This window comes from Agelaius tricolor, unplaced genomic scaffold, assembly GCF_023055355.1.
Source record: "Agelaius tricolor isolate 1412-34295 unplaced genomic scaffold, bAgeTri1.0.p SCAF_13, whole genome shotgun sequence".
Classification (NCBI taxonomy): domain Eukaryota; kingdom Metazoa; phylum Chordata; class Aves; order Passeriformes; family Icteridae; genus Agelaius; species Agelaius tricolor.
Genome location: NW_027269273.1, coordinates 3,191,933 through 3,207,495, shown reverse-complemented (window position 1 = coordinate 3,207,495; position 15,563 = coordinate 3,191,933). Strand labels below are relative to the sequence as shown.

Genomic DNA, 15,563 nt, shown 5'->3' with positions numbered 1-15,563 from the left:
TTTAAAGCCTCACATTGAGAAGGACTTGCCACAGGGGTTTTGGGGCTACATCACAGGCTGAGAAATTATTTTGGTGTAGCAGACCACCATCCCTATCCCACTCCAAAGCTATAATGACCAGAGGGTCTGGAAAGACAGACTTGACTGTGAGCAGATGGCACCTTCCTTCTCATGACAAAACATCAAATTAAAAGTTGTTGACTTCTCCTTTGTGACTTGTTTTACCTCCTTGGAAAAAGGAGGCAGTTCTAGTTTTCCAACAATATTGCTTTCCATAATATTACAACCACCTTCACTGTCAGGAAGACTGAGAGATGCTTTGATGCCTGAAAAATACAACATGGCCTGGAGGGGTTCTTGCCAAACACACCTCCCACCCTTTTTACCTCAGTTGCCAGTCTATTCTTGCCTTGTTTCTTTACCTGCCTTGGAAATTTGGTTCTTCAAATGGCTCAGATCGAAGCCACACCTTTGGGATCACTTTTGCTTGCAGCTTAGCAAGACAAAAAATAAAACCCTGCCCATGTTTTCTGTCCTCAGCAAAACTGGAAAAGCCACCTCATTTTAAACCCCAGGCCAGCTCTGTGCCAAGGCTCCCTGTGTCTCCTTGGCTGCTCTGGAAGCCCTGAGAACAGCTCATCTCCAAGCTGGCATTTGTGTCTTACACGACCAAGGCCACAAAAAACCACTTTATGTAAACCATAGGCACACAAGCACTCCATATACCAGGGACTTTGAGACGGGAAGCGATGAATAATGCCCTTCACAAAGGAAATGCAATCAAAATCTCATTACAGCCTAAACTGGCCATAAAACCAGCACCAATCTAATTGCTCATACAGAAAGCACTCCTGCCCACCCTACTCAAGGTCTCCCCAAAGACAGTATCTCCCTGAGCCAGACACCCTCCTGCCATGACCCAGCACTTATTTACACAGACAGGAAGAAGGCATGGAGAGTGCTGCTGGGCACAGCATCCAGCCTGATCCCCAACCACAGGGCTGGGGGCCAGGCAAGCCTGGACCACAGGGGACACAGCCAGAGGCTGCACAAGCTGTGAACTTTTCAATGTCGTTGCTTGCAGAGGAACAATACCATGATTGATAACACCACGATGAAATGAGACCGTGCATTTTCCCCACGAACCGGTGACGTGACGGTGCAGGCGTACAGCTGAAGGGTAGAAGAGCTGAGCTCAGGTTCTCTGCAACAGAGGCCAAATGCAAGACCCCAGGGCAGCATCCCCACATCCCTGCTGTGTCCTGTGCCGCCCTCATGGGCCAGCAGCCCCTTCACAGCAACAACCACAGCCAGTCACAGGCATCCTTTCACTCCAAGAATCAAATCCTGGATGGGATGTGCCCTCTCTGCAGCCCCAAACGCCGTGGGGATTGACGCAGAGGCCGGAGTCTGGCTAAGCAAGAAGGTCTCTCCTTCATGGCAAACCCTGCCATGTTTTTTTTAGCAGAGTGTGTAAAGCCATGATGTCAGAGCATGAGGATACTCCCTTTAAAAGGAGGGGAGGAACCAACCTCTTTTTCAGGCTGAGCTTTCAGCAGCCCACGCTGCCGCTCAGAGGGACGATTCCCCAGCTCTCCCAGTGAAAGCTACAGTAAACACCACTCACAGTCAGACTAATACACCCCTCTACAAAGCCCCACTGCTGCATCCTCCTCCCAAAAGCAGGGCGGAAGGGTTCCCGCTCACCGAAAGCGCTGCTGTGAGCGCAGGTTGTGGCGTTTGCACAGTCAGGACTGACGAGCCCATTCTCCCCACCTCTGCCCCTGTGCTGCCCTCAGCAGCGAGGGAAAAGGGAGGGAGGGCTCTTTCTGCTGCCGTGAGAGACCAATGAGCGCTGCCAGCGCCCTTACATAATTGGGCTGGACTCTCCTGCACGCAGGGAGCATCCCCTGCACGGCTTTGCATGGCACCCGGGCCATCCATCTCCACCGCCGAGAGAGATTCCCGGGGCGGGGACACCGAGCCTCTGCTTGAAAAAAGTCACTCCTACGTGTTACAGCTTCCAAAACCACGGAAAACTAAAAAAAAAAATTAAAAAAAAAAAAAGGGGGGGGGAAAGAGGCAGGTTTTTATTTTCTCCCTGGCGGGAAGAGGTTTAGTCATTCCAGCAGTGTGGCAGCAAGGGAATAAGTGCAGCCCTCCAAGGGAAAACTCCCAGCAAACAGCCATAAATAACTTGAGGAGGGGGGGCTGGAGGCTGGATTAGGGGATGGAGGTTTAATAACTCCCTGCTCTGCCGGCAATAAAAGCCGATCAGAAAGCAAATCTCAGCCGTGGGCACGGGGAAGCTGTGGAAAGGCTGCCCAGGACAGACAGGGGCAGCCCCACTGAGGCTCCCATGGGAGACAGGTACAGCCCTTCCCAGGGGATGGCAGAGGGCAGGAACAATTCCAGACAAGGAGCAGAAACACTCCTTTATTTAGCTGCCACCTCAGAGTCACCTCCCGAGGAAGGGCATCTTCCCAGACTGCCACTATGGGAATTCTCCAAGAGATCAGTCACTTTTCTTTCTCTTTTTCTCAAAGGAGACCAACACAAACCAGAGACAGAATCTGTGAGCAATTTTTTAAAAATAGGATTTCATCGTCTGAACCACATTCACGTTATTTTTCCTGGTCACACAGGAAGGACACAGTTTGTACTTGGGGAAAAGAAGTTTCTGAAAATCCAGCCACTGCAGCAGTTGTGAATAATTATAAATGAAACAGGCAGCACTAAAGGTTTATACTTAAGGGCCATTCCTTAAACACATGCCTCCATCCCCAGACACTGACAGCAGTCAGTGGTATCCAAGAAGAGAGCACACCCAGAACGATTTCAGAAATCATTAGCACCTATTTTACCGACACAGACTTCATGCCAAAACTCTTCACCACGAAAACATTTTTCTGCAGAGCTAATCATACTCCTTTCAGCATGAGGAAGATTCATCAGGAGCCAAAGCAGGTTAAAACAAGTAGTTTAGACATTTGGAAATTGTTTGCGCTTACTGATGATTTATCAGATCGGTTCCTAAAAAGCCTTTATAGGGGCGGGTCACCAATACAGGGATCTTCTGGATACTAGTTGTTACATTTTATACTACATTCCAACACATTTTTTCAAGGTTAAACATCTACATGTCCCTCCTGGACTGCAAGATCCTTTTCTTCACTCAGGTAAGACAACAAAAACATATTGTTCCCCTGACAGACAGAAACCAGGCAACACCTAGAGGCTCCCTTTGCCGGGGCCAGCTACGGCAGGTACAAACCTGCTGGGAACAAAAGGCAGTTTTACAAAGTTTTACAAAGCTCTCCCCACACAGGGCAGTGGCACACCTGCCAGGCACCCTCCGTGTCTCCCTCACCCCTCAGGATGGGATCCAGCCCTTCAGAGAAATCAGGGCCACAGCTGAGTTTGGGCCAAGTCCCCTGTCTGAGGCAGGCTGCTGAGCTCCTGCTGCTGTCCTCAGAATGTCACAAACATTCAGGTGACAGATGTCTGCAAAAACATCTGGATAATTTAAGCTGCTTGGACCACATGTGTATTCACACAGCACAGGGTGTCACACACTGCCAGCTTGCTGCACACTAAGGTGGCATGGAAGTGCCATTATGAGTGGTTTCTCTGGAAAATGCTCCCTTGCAGGGGCCACAGGGTTCACATGATGAGCAACCCCTTCCTTCAACTCTACACCTCCACCTTGCGAGGACTCATCTTGAAAAACATCCCAAAAATGACATTAAAAAAAAAAAAAAAAACCACACTGAAACTTAAGGGGGCACCCACAAACCCAGCAGAACCAGTACAGAAGCACTGGCTCTCAGATGCAGGTTATCCCTTTCAGGGCCTGAAACCACCAGCCCCATCCATGCCCCTCCACAGGCTTCCCACCGTGGAAAGGCAGCTGCAGAGCATTTCAGAGATGGGAATTCAAAAAAAAAAAAAAAAAAAGAAGGAAAAGAAGGTCACAAGAGAGGAAGAAGGTTCAGCTTTGGCTCGCCGGTACTTTTAGCCCGTTTCCAGCCCTCCTGTGAGCCACAGCAGCATCCTGAAGGTGACCTGCCAGCTGTGCCACCAGGCACTGAGCCTGGCTGTGGCAGACCAGCGAGGCAGAGGAGCAGCCTCGGCATCCAGGAGCCCCACGGGGCAGCAGGGAGAGCAGGGACAACGCCTTGCTTGGCAGCCCTGAGCCACAGGCACGTACCAGCAGAAAGTGCTGCTCTCCCGGAAGCCGGGAGGAGAGGGAGGGACCTGAAATGAAGCCGTGCCTGCACGTATCCCTAGGAGCTGCACACTGATGGAGCACAAACCTCTCCAGCAGCACGCTGAGGTGGAGCAAGAGCACTTTTGCCCCACGGGGAAGCAGGGAATGGAGCCCACCAGCTGCCAGCAGCTGCCGGGCAGCGGAGCCTCTGGCTGCCACAGACATCCTCCCCGCAGGACAGCCACAACCGAGGAGGCTCAATATCCGTTCCAAAAGGACACAAACAGGAAAAGATGTCTTACAGCCTCTAAAAACAGTAGCCTGCTTTTTCGACTTTTCAAATGGGTTTTATTTTTTTAGTTGGCTCTTCCAGACAAAACCAGCTTGATCCATAAGAATGCTTTACAGCTCCCTGGCCAAATGGTTTCCCATACTGTCAGACAATAGCAGCCCCATGGTGCCAAACCAGCCTGCAATAAATAACCCCCAGAACACCACAGAGTTTCTCTGTGCCTTCCCCACAGCCTTTCTGCCGCCCCTCGGCCACCACACACACTCGTGCTTATCTTGGCCTTCTAAATATAACACACACAGCGAGACAGAGAAGGCCCTGGCCGGGCAGGCACGCCTGGCACCAGCAGCAGCACTCACAAATCCTGCAGGCAAAGGAGCACAGTGGGCCTGGCAATAGGAGAGGCATGGATGTGCGGCCAGGAGGTGCAGGATGCTGCAGGCTGAGCCTCTGGCTCCTCATGAGAGCCCAAATTCCAGCAGTGTGGCAGCAAGGGAGTAAGTGCAGTAACCATGGGAAGCTGTGCTGGGTTTTCTCCGAGGGAGGAGCGGGCACGGCTGAGCCCACCTCGAGCGGGGCAGGATGGGTCACCCAGACACTGGAGCTGAGGTCAGCCCAGGCACAGGCAGCAGCCCAAAGGGATGGATGAGGCGCTCTCCTCCTGCTGGGGAGACGCTCAAGCCCCAAGAACACTACAAATCAGTACTACTAATGCCGTCATTGAGGCTTTCCCGAAATATTTTAAGGATGCCCACAGCCACACGCCCAGGTGGGTCACACGGCACGCCTGAGGAGGTGGCAGAGGGGAAGCCTCGCTCTCCTGACGTCAGCCCGACTCACCGACATTTACAATTATTTTCCCAATTCGTGTCCCCACATCCTAGCCCCAGGCTCCCCGCTCCCTACAGCTCTGCAATATGCTCAGCCAGGACCTAACTGCCATGTTTTTATTTATCCTGTTCCCCGCTCCCTTTTCCTTGTGCCAGTGCTGGATCCCAGCGCTGTGCCAACCACACAGCAGCAACCTCCTAATGCTGGAGGGAAAGAAGCCTATAGAAATGCTTCTTTTTAAGCACAGCCGACAACCATTTCCTGTAAATTCCGATCCTCCAGCGGCACATAATTCAAAAACTGCCTGCTCCTCGCCTGCCGGAATGGGGATGCTCCCAGGCATCCTCGGAAAGAAGGGGAAATCCCCTTTCCGGGGATGCTGGTGCCGACGAAAACCATGAAAAGCCATCGCCCCCATCCCTCACTGCCAAAGCCCCCAGGTCCTGCCTGACCGGACGCTGTGCATCCATCACCCACACCCCACTGCCATCTCCACCGGCGATGCTCTAGAGAGTTTAAACGCGGGGTTATCCCTCCTTCCTCCCGCAGCCGGGTGGCTCTGGGGACAAAGCAACGAAACCGTGCGGGGGGAGAAAAAATTAATTTTTTTTTTAAACAATTTTAAAAATTAAAAAAAAAAAAAAACAGGAGGCGTGGGCGGGGGGCGGCCCTGGGCGGAGGGATGTCCATCTGACCTTTTTGACCTGGTCCTCCTTCAGCTCCGTGAAGTAGTAGGCCAGGAGCTGGGCGGCGATCATCCTGCCGGCTGCAGCGGCGGCTCCGCGCACGCAGCGATGCGGGGCCCGGGGATGGCCGCGCCGAGCCCAGCCCAGCCCAGCCGAGCGCCGCCCCTTCCTCCTCCTCCTCCTCCTCCTCCTCCAGCGCCCGGCCCCGGCCCGGCCCGGCCCCGCCCGGGTGCGGGCGCCCAGCGGCTCCGTGCTGTGCCCGGCCTGCAGGAGGTGGAGGAGGAGGAGGGCAGCGCCCCGCTGTCACCCTGAGGGGCTCCACAGCCGCCATGGAGGCGGGCGGCTGAGGGCTTCCCTGAGGGGAAAAAAGGAGACAAAAAGCCCTTCTTGGTGGCCAAGGCCGGTGGCATCGTGGCCTGTGCCAGGGATAGTGTGAGGAAGCAGAGGATAGAGGAACCAGAGCCAGGAGCAGGGCAGTGATTCTCCGCTGTGCTCAGCACTGGTGGGGCCGCACCTCGAGTGCTGTGCCCAGTTCTGGGCCCCTGGATTTGGGAAGGTGCTGGAACGTGTCCAGAGAAAGGCAGCGGAGTTGGGGAAGGGTCTGGAGCACAAATCTGGCCAGGAGTGGCTGGGGAAGCCGGGGTGTTGAGCCCGGAGGAGGCTCAGGGTACCTGATCGCTCTCTGCAGCGCCCTGGCAGAAGGCTGTGGCCACGAGGGGAGCAGGCAGGACGAGAGGACATAGCTTTAAGCTGTGCCGGGGGGGGGCGGGGGTTAGGTTTGGCATTAGGAGGAATTTCTTTAGCAAAAGGGTGATTAGGCATTGGAATGGGCTGCCCAGGGAGTGGTGGAGTCACCTCCCTGGAGAGGTGTGAGGAAAGATTGGACGTGACACTGGATGCCGTGCCTCGGCTGACATGGCGGGGTCACACCTAGGAGGCACAGGGTGTACTGTGGTGATTGTTCCAGGGATCCTGTGCAGGGCCAGCAATCCCACTCTGATCCCTGTGGATCCCTTCCATCTCAGGATATCCTATGATTCTATGATAATACACCGATGGAGACGGCTCCTCCTCCCCACAGCTTTGCCATGTTGGAGCGCATTCCTTGCGCCCCAAGGAGTCATCCACCACCATGAGGGCTCTGAGGGCCCACACACACATAAGCAAAGTGACACAGGGCCCCTCCAAAAAAAGCTAAAGGCCTTTGTCAAGTGACACATTGTCAGCAGCCCATGGGGGCTTTTGACTGCACCTTGTCCTTGCACAGGAACAGGAACACACACCCGTGCAAAGGAGGAGGTGTGATTTGCATACAGATTGTCTACCACACTAGAAGTGATTAAAAATCTGCCTCTTGAATTTCCGGCTTCCTTTTTAGTGCTGCTTTAATTAAATGGCCAAAATCAAGAGCTGTTTTGGCAGACACATCCTCCTTCAGACTGCCCTAGTCACTGCAGGCAGGGTGGGCAGGGTTTCCTTCTCTGGCTCCAAGCTCAGAGAGATTTTCATCACGCATTTCACTGCTCTGCACGTGTTACTCCTGCTCATTTGTTTGCCAAGCTAAGGAGCAAGCTGTGCTCCCCAGAGCAGCCAGGCTGCCCTGCTGCAGGCACAGGGCCCTGCCACCAGCACAGCTGGAGCTCACAGCTGGAGCCCACGTGTGGCACAGGCACTGGGGCTCAGCTGAATCATCCCAGTGCCCAGCAGTGTCACCAATCCCTTGCACAGACTGACCGAGCTCTCCTGCAGATGTAATTCCCTGCTCAGTCATGCTCCTCCTCTGCTGCTGGTCAGAAACTATCTTTAATTCCCAGCCAGGCTTGCTCCTGTTTTCAATCCATCTGTCATCTGCTAAGCCCTGTCTTTCATCTGAAACCACTCTCCTCACTCTCGGGTGCTGGCTTTCTATAAATACTCTGGAAGTAACCCGACACATTCACAGCTTTTGCTTCACTAGGTGAGACAGACCTCGCTCTTTTTGGTCTGAATGCTGCCTGATACTGCTCAATTCCCACAGGATTTATGTCACTGGAGCTGCCTCTACATGTGGTTTACAAGTGCTACTATCTATCTCCTCCTGCTCAGACACCCCAAACGCCACCCACATGCACAATACCCCCTTCAGTTACCTCGCTGAGGGGAATGCTTGCTCATTTAAAACACCTGGACACAAACTTGAGTGGTTTTCAACCAATCTTTGACCAAATAAAAGGAATTCAAAGCATTCCCTCTGGCACTCAAGGAATTTGAATCAGACAGCTAAAATACTCACAGTGGACTGCTCTTTAATATGACACTGTTGCAAGAATATGCAAGAGTAGGACATTTAGTTTTTTTGTCTGCTAAAATTGTGACTTGGGAGTGAATTCAGAATGTCATAGATCACTGAAGTGGCCTTTAGCTCCCTGGTCATTTGCATTGTAACATATTTCCAAACTCAAAAACAACAGTCTCAGATTTCCTTTAAGCTACAAGAAGAAAAAAGTAAGTTCAGAACATCACTAGACAAGGATATCCTATGATTCACACTTCATTCTGTGCAATGAAAATAAAACCTGCACACATCACAATCCCCCAAATATATTAAAGAATTAAGTCTACACTGGTGCAGGAGGGGGTTCATGTGACATAGTCAAGAGCAATTAAGAGATGGTTAAACAAGTATTGCAAATAGTTGGGTTTGTCTTCAGTTGCTGAGCACGGCATTCAGGAAGAATGAACTTGACAGAGTAAAAGCCACTGGAGAAAATGTAGCAGTCCCTGCAAGGCAAGAGAGCTGCAATATTTAAATGTGTGGTGTTTTTAAAGTGCTCCATGCGAGGGTAGGAGCACATGACCAGCTTTGATGCTGTAACCAGCACTGGGATGAATGAGCTCCCCCCTGCCAGGGAGCTGGAAGGGCAGCCAGACATCCCTATGGACTCCCAACCCTTGGCAAGCCCTCCTTGCCCTGCCAGGCCAGCAGCGAGGCCCAGGTGCTGTTTTTGGGGCCCTGGGAGGAGCTGTGCACAGGCTGCCAGGGAGAGGCAAGCAGCTCTGCACTTCTGTGAGTCTCCCACTGCCACAGCAGCCAGCCCTGGGCTTGCCTTTCTGCTTTACTGGAAGGGATCAATTCAGCAGCCAATTAATTACCAGCATCTCAGCAGGCTATTTTGAAAGGCACTGTCCTTTAAGACAAATTACTGGAGGCTGAACGTGACACCTGATGACTTGCAGCTATTTTGATTGAGCTCTAATCTTATTGGCCCCATTTAACGTTGCCCAAGTGTCTCAGCTGACTGAAGTAATTCGGTGAATCAGCTCTCCTGGCTGTGGGTAAGATTTTTTTCCCCAATTTGCCAATTTCTTCATTAAATATTCACTGCTCTGTACAAGTCTGCATTCTGATTGAACTGTACAATGAGGGGATTCTTTTGTTTCAATCTTATCACATAGTTTTGATGTACACAGCTGATAGATGCTTCCTACTTTTGTAGGAAAAAAAATAAAAGTTGTAGTTGTGTTTGCTGGGGTTATTTTTAGGTGTCTGGAAAATGCTCAATCCCCTTTTCTCCCACATTGCATTTTCCTTTCACAATCCTCAAAGCAAAGTGTTTATTAGAGATGCTGCTTTCTTTCACTAAGTTCCCAGTTCCTGCCAGCAGTTCTGACTGAGGAGGGAAAGCTCCCATTCCAGTAGGAAACCAAGTACTTGCACAGGAGAAATCACCATTCCTTTGTGCTGAACTTAATGCAGAAGCTACTAAGAAACTCTAAAAGCAGCAGATAAATCAGTTTGATGAGCAATTCAGTGGAACAAGTTTAACCACATTATATGCAATTTCACCTTGCCAGGGGGCACAGCAAGCAGGCACTACCATACAGCCAGCCAGGATGCTTTCTCTCAGGTTTTCCCTATGAAAAACCCAGATTAGCTGGAATGCCTTGAGGGGAGCTCATTCCATGCATGGGAAAGGCAATTCCATGCGTGGACAGAGCACTGTACACTTTAAAAAAGTGATTTTTATGCTCCTGGTACAGCATTCCAGGAGCGGAGCGTGTTTCCAAAAGATGTTTAAGGCAGGAAGACTAACAAGGGGTTTGGCCCATTCTTCTGGAGATGCTCCAGGGCAAGGGTGAGCTACTTTTTAATGAAATCCCCTGTAGGAAATGGAAAGATAAAAACTCCCACAGACACTGAAGGGTTTGATTTGCAGCCTTGGGAGAAGCTTGGATTGATGCACAAATAAAAGTACACAAACATTAAGCAGAAAAACTATAAACTTTTGTTTCTAGAGTTGTAAGTATGCCTTAAGTAAGAAACTACTGAGTAAAATTGTGAAAGGTTTTATAGTGTAGTAATGTAATTGTATAGAGTAAGCTAAGAGTTTAGAAGTTAAAATACAAACGTGTGTGTACATGTAGTAGTAACCCAGTGGATAAAAATGTACCCAATGCAGCAGAATTAAGGAAAGGCGATTGGTTAGAAAAACAAAATAAACTTTGTAGCAACTTTCCATTGGATTGGAATGTTATATATTGCCTTGTAACGAGGAATTTGTGACTACTCTGAGCTATGGCCGACTTCTTACTCCTCTAAAATCCCACAGCCTCTGAGGCTGATGCTTATCTGAGCAGTAAATCGTTTTTAGCCCAACAATAGTCCCATCCCTTCATCAAGGCACGGATAACACTCCCCCACCTCTGGAAAGGTTTTAGCACTGCTCACCACACTGAGCATTTGAGGGCTGAAGACACTGCACAGGCCAGTGGGGTTCCAGGCTTCAATCCCTCCAAAGACAAGGCAGTACTTCTGTAAGGTGTGAACTAAGCAGCTAAGGATCACAAACAGCCAGGTCTGGACTCTCAACCCTGGCCATAGGTGAGAGGACAGCAAAGGAGGGGAATTCACATTCCCCTGATTCACATGGGAACACTCCTGGGGCAGATGGAGATGCTCTGTGCCTCAACTCCCCATACCTGAGCATCAGTCAGCTGTGTTGGCTTTTATTTCTTTGAACTAGTTGCTGTTCTTCAGCATCAGAGGGTGCAAAGAACATGACCCCCACAAAACCAAGAAAACCAGAAAGCAGATAAACACAAGCCCCAACCTCATGGCTTACAATTAAGCCCCATTATTTGGAAGGTCTGGATGATGATTCTTTCTCAGCCTCATAGTAATTGCAAGGTTCATTAAGCTGGGGACAAACCAAATTACTCCAAATTTAGTTAACTGCTGCTTCCAGAAGCTATGGGTTGCCTGAGCAATCCTGCAAAGGACTTCCCACATCTGCACATATGTGGGGAAAAGAGGAAACTGCTCCCTGGAGCCTCAGCACCACAAAACCTACCCCTTTAGCTCCTGTGTAGCACAGCAGAGCTACTCTGTGCTGCTTTCCACCCCACTGAGGTTTTCCAGCTCAGGTCCAGCCTGCTGGCATCCCTTGGCACTTGGCATGCAAGTCACTCACTTTGCTCTTGCCTTACACACCAAAGGGGAAACACAAGTGCAATCCAACCAAACTGATCTCTTTCTTTTTTCCCTTCCTGTCCTAGATATTCACCACTGCACCTTCTTTCTCTCCAGTGTCAGAAATACAACTGATTTCACATCTCTGCAAAGGAAAGCAATAACAATTCCAGTTTTCTGACTCAGCCTGGGCCCTGCACCAGTTAAACATTTTTTTCCATTGAGGTGAGAACTGCTGGATCAAGGAAGCATTTTTTATAGTAGTTAAGTCATTATTGCAGCTCATATACCTATGAATCAGACCATACACACACATATTTATATGCAAACAGAAATATATCAACAAACTCAACGAACTGCCTTTCTGAAGAACTGACCAGAAGGTGAAACCTTTGTTTCATTTCATAAAACATCTCTTGACTCCAGCAAACTGAGACAAACACAAGTGCAGATTTCTTGTATCTACTAAATGTCCATTGCTAGTGAACAATGCTAAAAGAAATTATGCTGGAAAAAGGGCAAAATGTAGAGTGCTCACTGGTTTAAAATTTCAAAAGGGGCAAGTTTAAAGTATTTTCAGTTGTTGGATTCAAATTATTTTCAGAAGAAGCAGTTCAATACCAGTTAAAGGATGGCTGCATAACCAGAAATTCACTTAAATGATAAGGCAATGATTTAAACAAAGGAAAATATAACCTAATTTACTGTACTCTATGGAGACAGTTTTCCTAAATCTGCTTTCAGCTCCTCACAGATCACTGAGCTCATTTGCCAAAGTTTAGCTCTAACACACCCACTGTGTGGGGAGACTTTCAAAACCAAGGGCAGTCCTTCAGCCCTGGAAGAAGCAGTGAACCTCAGCAGGGAGCTGCTGTCTGTGCACTGTCCCAGGCAGGTCTGAATGGCAGGGGCCAAACCTTTAACTGTTGTTAAAGGGCACTGCTGTAAAATGCCCTTTAACAGCAGTGCACCTGTGAAAAATGCATATTTTCTGATTGGCTTTTTGCAAATATCCAAATGAATATTATGTGTGTTATGTTAGAAAGTTATGCTGTATTCATTTGCTTAAGTAGTGTGTTAAATATAGTATTAGGTTATAATGTAATGTCAGAATAGAAACTGTGCTATGTAGGATACTTTTTTTTTAAGAGCAGACTTGCACTGAGACAGCAGCCACAGGACACCTGAATCTCTCAGAGAAAGAATTTATTGCTCCATTATCGAGTTCTTCCTGCCTCACTCAGCCCTGAAGACTCAGTCAGGATTCAGAGGAAGAAGCTGACACTGCCCAGACAGAATCCTGGGTTTGAATGGAATTTATGCATCATGGATGAGCTGTATGAATATGCAACAGGCTGTTGCTTTTAAGGGTTAATCCTCTGTTAATGTGGGTCCTTTTTTGGGCTTATGCTGCCCAGAAAAGGTACCCAGACTGTCTGTAACTCTTTGTTTCTATTGTCTCATATTGTCCTAATCCAAGTTGTCCAAATTATTATTACTCTAATTATATTGCTATTTTTATAAACATTTTATTATCATTAAACTTTTGATTTTTTTTTAAGTGATTGGCATTTTTCACACACCTTTGCTATGTGAGCAGTGAATCCATGACCAAGAGCTCATCCTTTCAGCACAGGGAACACAACCTGCCCTTCTTCTGTGGCTTTCCACCAGCACCAGGCAAGGTGACAGCTCTGAACCCAGCCTAGGAGGCAGTTTCCATAAAGGATGCACATTTCTCCTTCATCCAGCATTTGATGCTAGCAAAAATCAGTTTGTATCACAAGTCACAGAGGTGCCATCCATAATTGCCAGAGCCTCAGGTTTATGCTCCTTTCCTAGCAAGCCCAGTGTAAGGTACAGCCAATATTCAGACCCTCCAAGGCCAGTCAATACTCTCCCCCCAGCAGGGGTGTAAAGCAGGTACTCACCTGGCACAGTGGGGAGCAGCAGGAGCCAGGGACATCCACAGCATTGGGCTCCTCCCGTGTGGCCATGGCAGGAGCACCACTGGTTATGTCACATGGCCATCACAGGGCACTGCCAGCAAAAAAAGAGGCAGAATTGTAGGTTTTCACAGCTCCCTGCACAGCCTCAGGATGTCTCTGAAAGCCACACACCCCACAGACTGCTCTGCTCTCTTAAAAACCCCTCCAGCAGCTGGGCTACAGCAGGTGCATGCTCTAAAATCAGCTAAAATCACCCCAAGAAAGAGGGGAAATAGGGGACATATGGGCTATGGAGCACAGGTGTGACCCAGAAGAATGATGGGAACAGGGAACATGTCAGCTGGGCTCTGGCCCTCACACAGCCCCAAGGTGCCCTGAGGCTCCTGCCACACACAGAGGAGGAGGGCTTAGCAAGCAAGTGTGCAACAAAACACCTGAGTCCTGTTATCAGTTTGTTACACTAATTAAAAGAACCCACAAAGCCTTTGAAAAACCAAAACATGCACATTAAAAATCAGTACAGGGAGACAGTCACAAATGCTGGGCTTGCTAAGCATCGTCCAGGGACAACCACAGACTTTGAGCTGCTTTGTGATAATCTTGTGATACTTTTTCTTTGGTTAAAGTCCAGAGCTGTCTTAACAGAGGCAGGAGGCAGATGCAAAGAGCACCACTGAGCAAAATTTTGGCTTCTTCAACTTTACAGGCTGCTGTCATGAAACATTTTAGAGTGGAATCAGAAACCCAGTGGGGTCAGCCCCAGCCAGGTCCTTGGGCATCTACGTGGTGTGTGTGGGGTTGTCCTCTCTCCCTACCCCAATATTTCTTCTCTTCTCAAGCCACTCTGGCTGTCTCAGGTTTTTTGGGGTGCAGTGGAACTGAATCCTCTCTGTGAGGAAAAGTGGGAACTGCCCCAGGCTGGGCTCTTCTGCTGCTGGAGTTCCATGGGGAGGCTGTGGTGGCACAGGGTCCATCCTGGGGCATACTGGTGCACACCAGTGACACTGCTGCACTGAGGAAGGTGCTTTATTCGTTTTGTCTTTGTTTCTCACCATCCAAATCCATCTTAATCAATATTCCCCAAGTGGAATCACTGTTTCCCATGGTGAAGATGGGTGACCCATCTCCCATCCTTATACCCACCCATGAGCTTCTTCCTCTTATTTTGTGCCCCTTCTCACTCAGGAAGAGACTGCAGACAGGCTGGGTGGGTGTCAGGTAGCCACACCAGGTCAAATACAAATCCAGAAGAGATTCTGGACCTCTATCTTCATTCTCAGATTTTCAGACACAATGAAGAGGTGGAATTAACCATTTTCAATAAACAAAAACTCATCTATGTGTCAGAAAGCAGGTTCTTGTTTCAATTGGTTTCTCCATCCCCCTGACCCATTCCTGGTAGGAAACCTGAGAGTCTGGCTTCACTGCATAGCTACAAAAGATGGTGATGGATATTTTTCTAATATAAAAAAAATCAGCTTTTCTTGTCATCTCAGTCCTCTAAATGGGGAACTCAGCTGTACTGACTTCCTGGTGAACAGCTCTGCCCCCAGATTTCAGCTGTGGTCCCAGTACTCACTGCAGCAAGAGATAACCCCACCCTGCTTGTCTCTCCCTTCCTTTCTTGAAGAAGATACAATTTTTAGGAAAGCAGAAGTTTCCTCACAAGATCCCCTGTATCTTAGGCCACTGCAGCTCATCCTGCTGGCTCCTCTGACAGCTGCAGAGTCCACCAGCCCTGTGTGGGACCTGACCCAGCACTGACAGACCCATGGGCACCCCTGTCTGCCAGCAGGATATTTCTACTCTGACATTTGACATCGATACAAACAAATGTTTTAATCACAAGTTTTATCTATAACCTTGGTTTTGGACAGATGACAGCAACAACAGCCTGTGGCTAACAGTCAACATTCAGACCCAGAAAACACCCTCAGCTCTTTCACCACCTGCCTCTGTATCAGGTGCTGCCCATTCAGGTTGGCAGCCTGGGTTTCAGGTGTGGCACAGGTGAGGAGCTCTCATGCTGAGCAGGACCAGCCCCTTCCCTCCCCTCCCAGCACTGTCACTGCACGTGGCTCAGTGATGCTCCCCTGGCTGCTGGGATCAGCACCCTCCTTGCAGGGATTTGTCAGCACCCCAGGTG

The 15,563-nt window shown here is 49.4% G+C and overlaps 1 protein-coding gene across 1 annotated transcript in view; it reads right to left on the bottom strand.

Annotated features, from left to right (window-relative positions):
- HK1 (hexokinase 1) overlaps nucleotides 1-6,186 on the bottom strand; it is a 38,137-nt gene extending 31,951 nt beyond the window's left edge. The window contains exon 1 of the mRNA XM_071438429.1: nucleotides 6,029-6,186. Within this exon, the coding sequence (XP_071294530.1) occupies nucleotides 6,029-6,091 (63 nt within the window). The 5' untranslated portion in view covers nucleotides 6,092-6,186. The remainder of the gene's footprint in view (nucleotides 1-6,028) is intronic.
- Nucleotides 6,187-15,563: the final 9,377 nt, after the last annotated feature.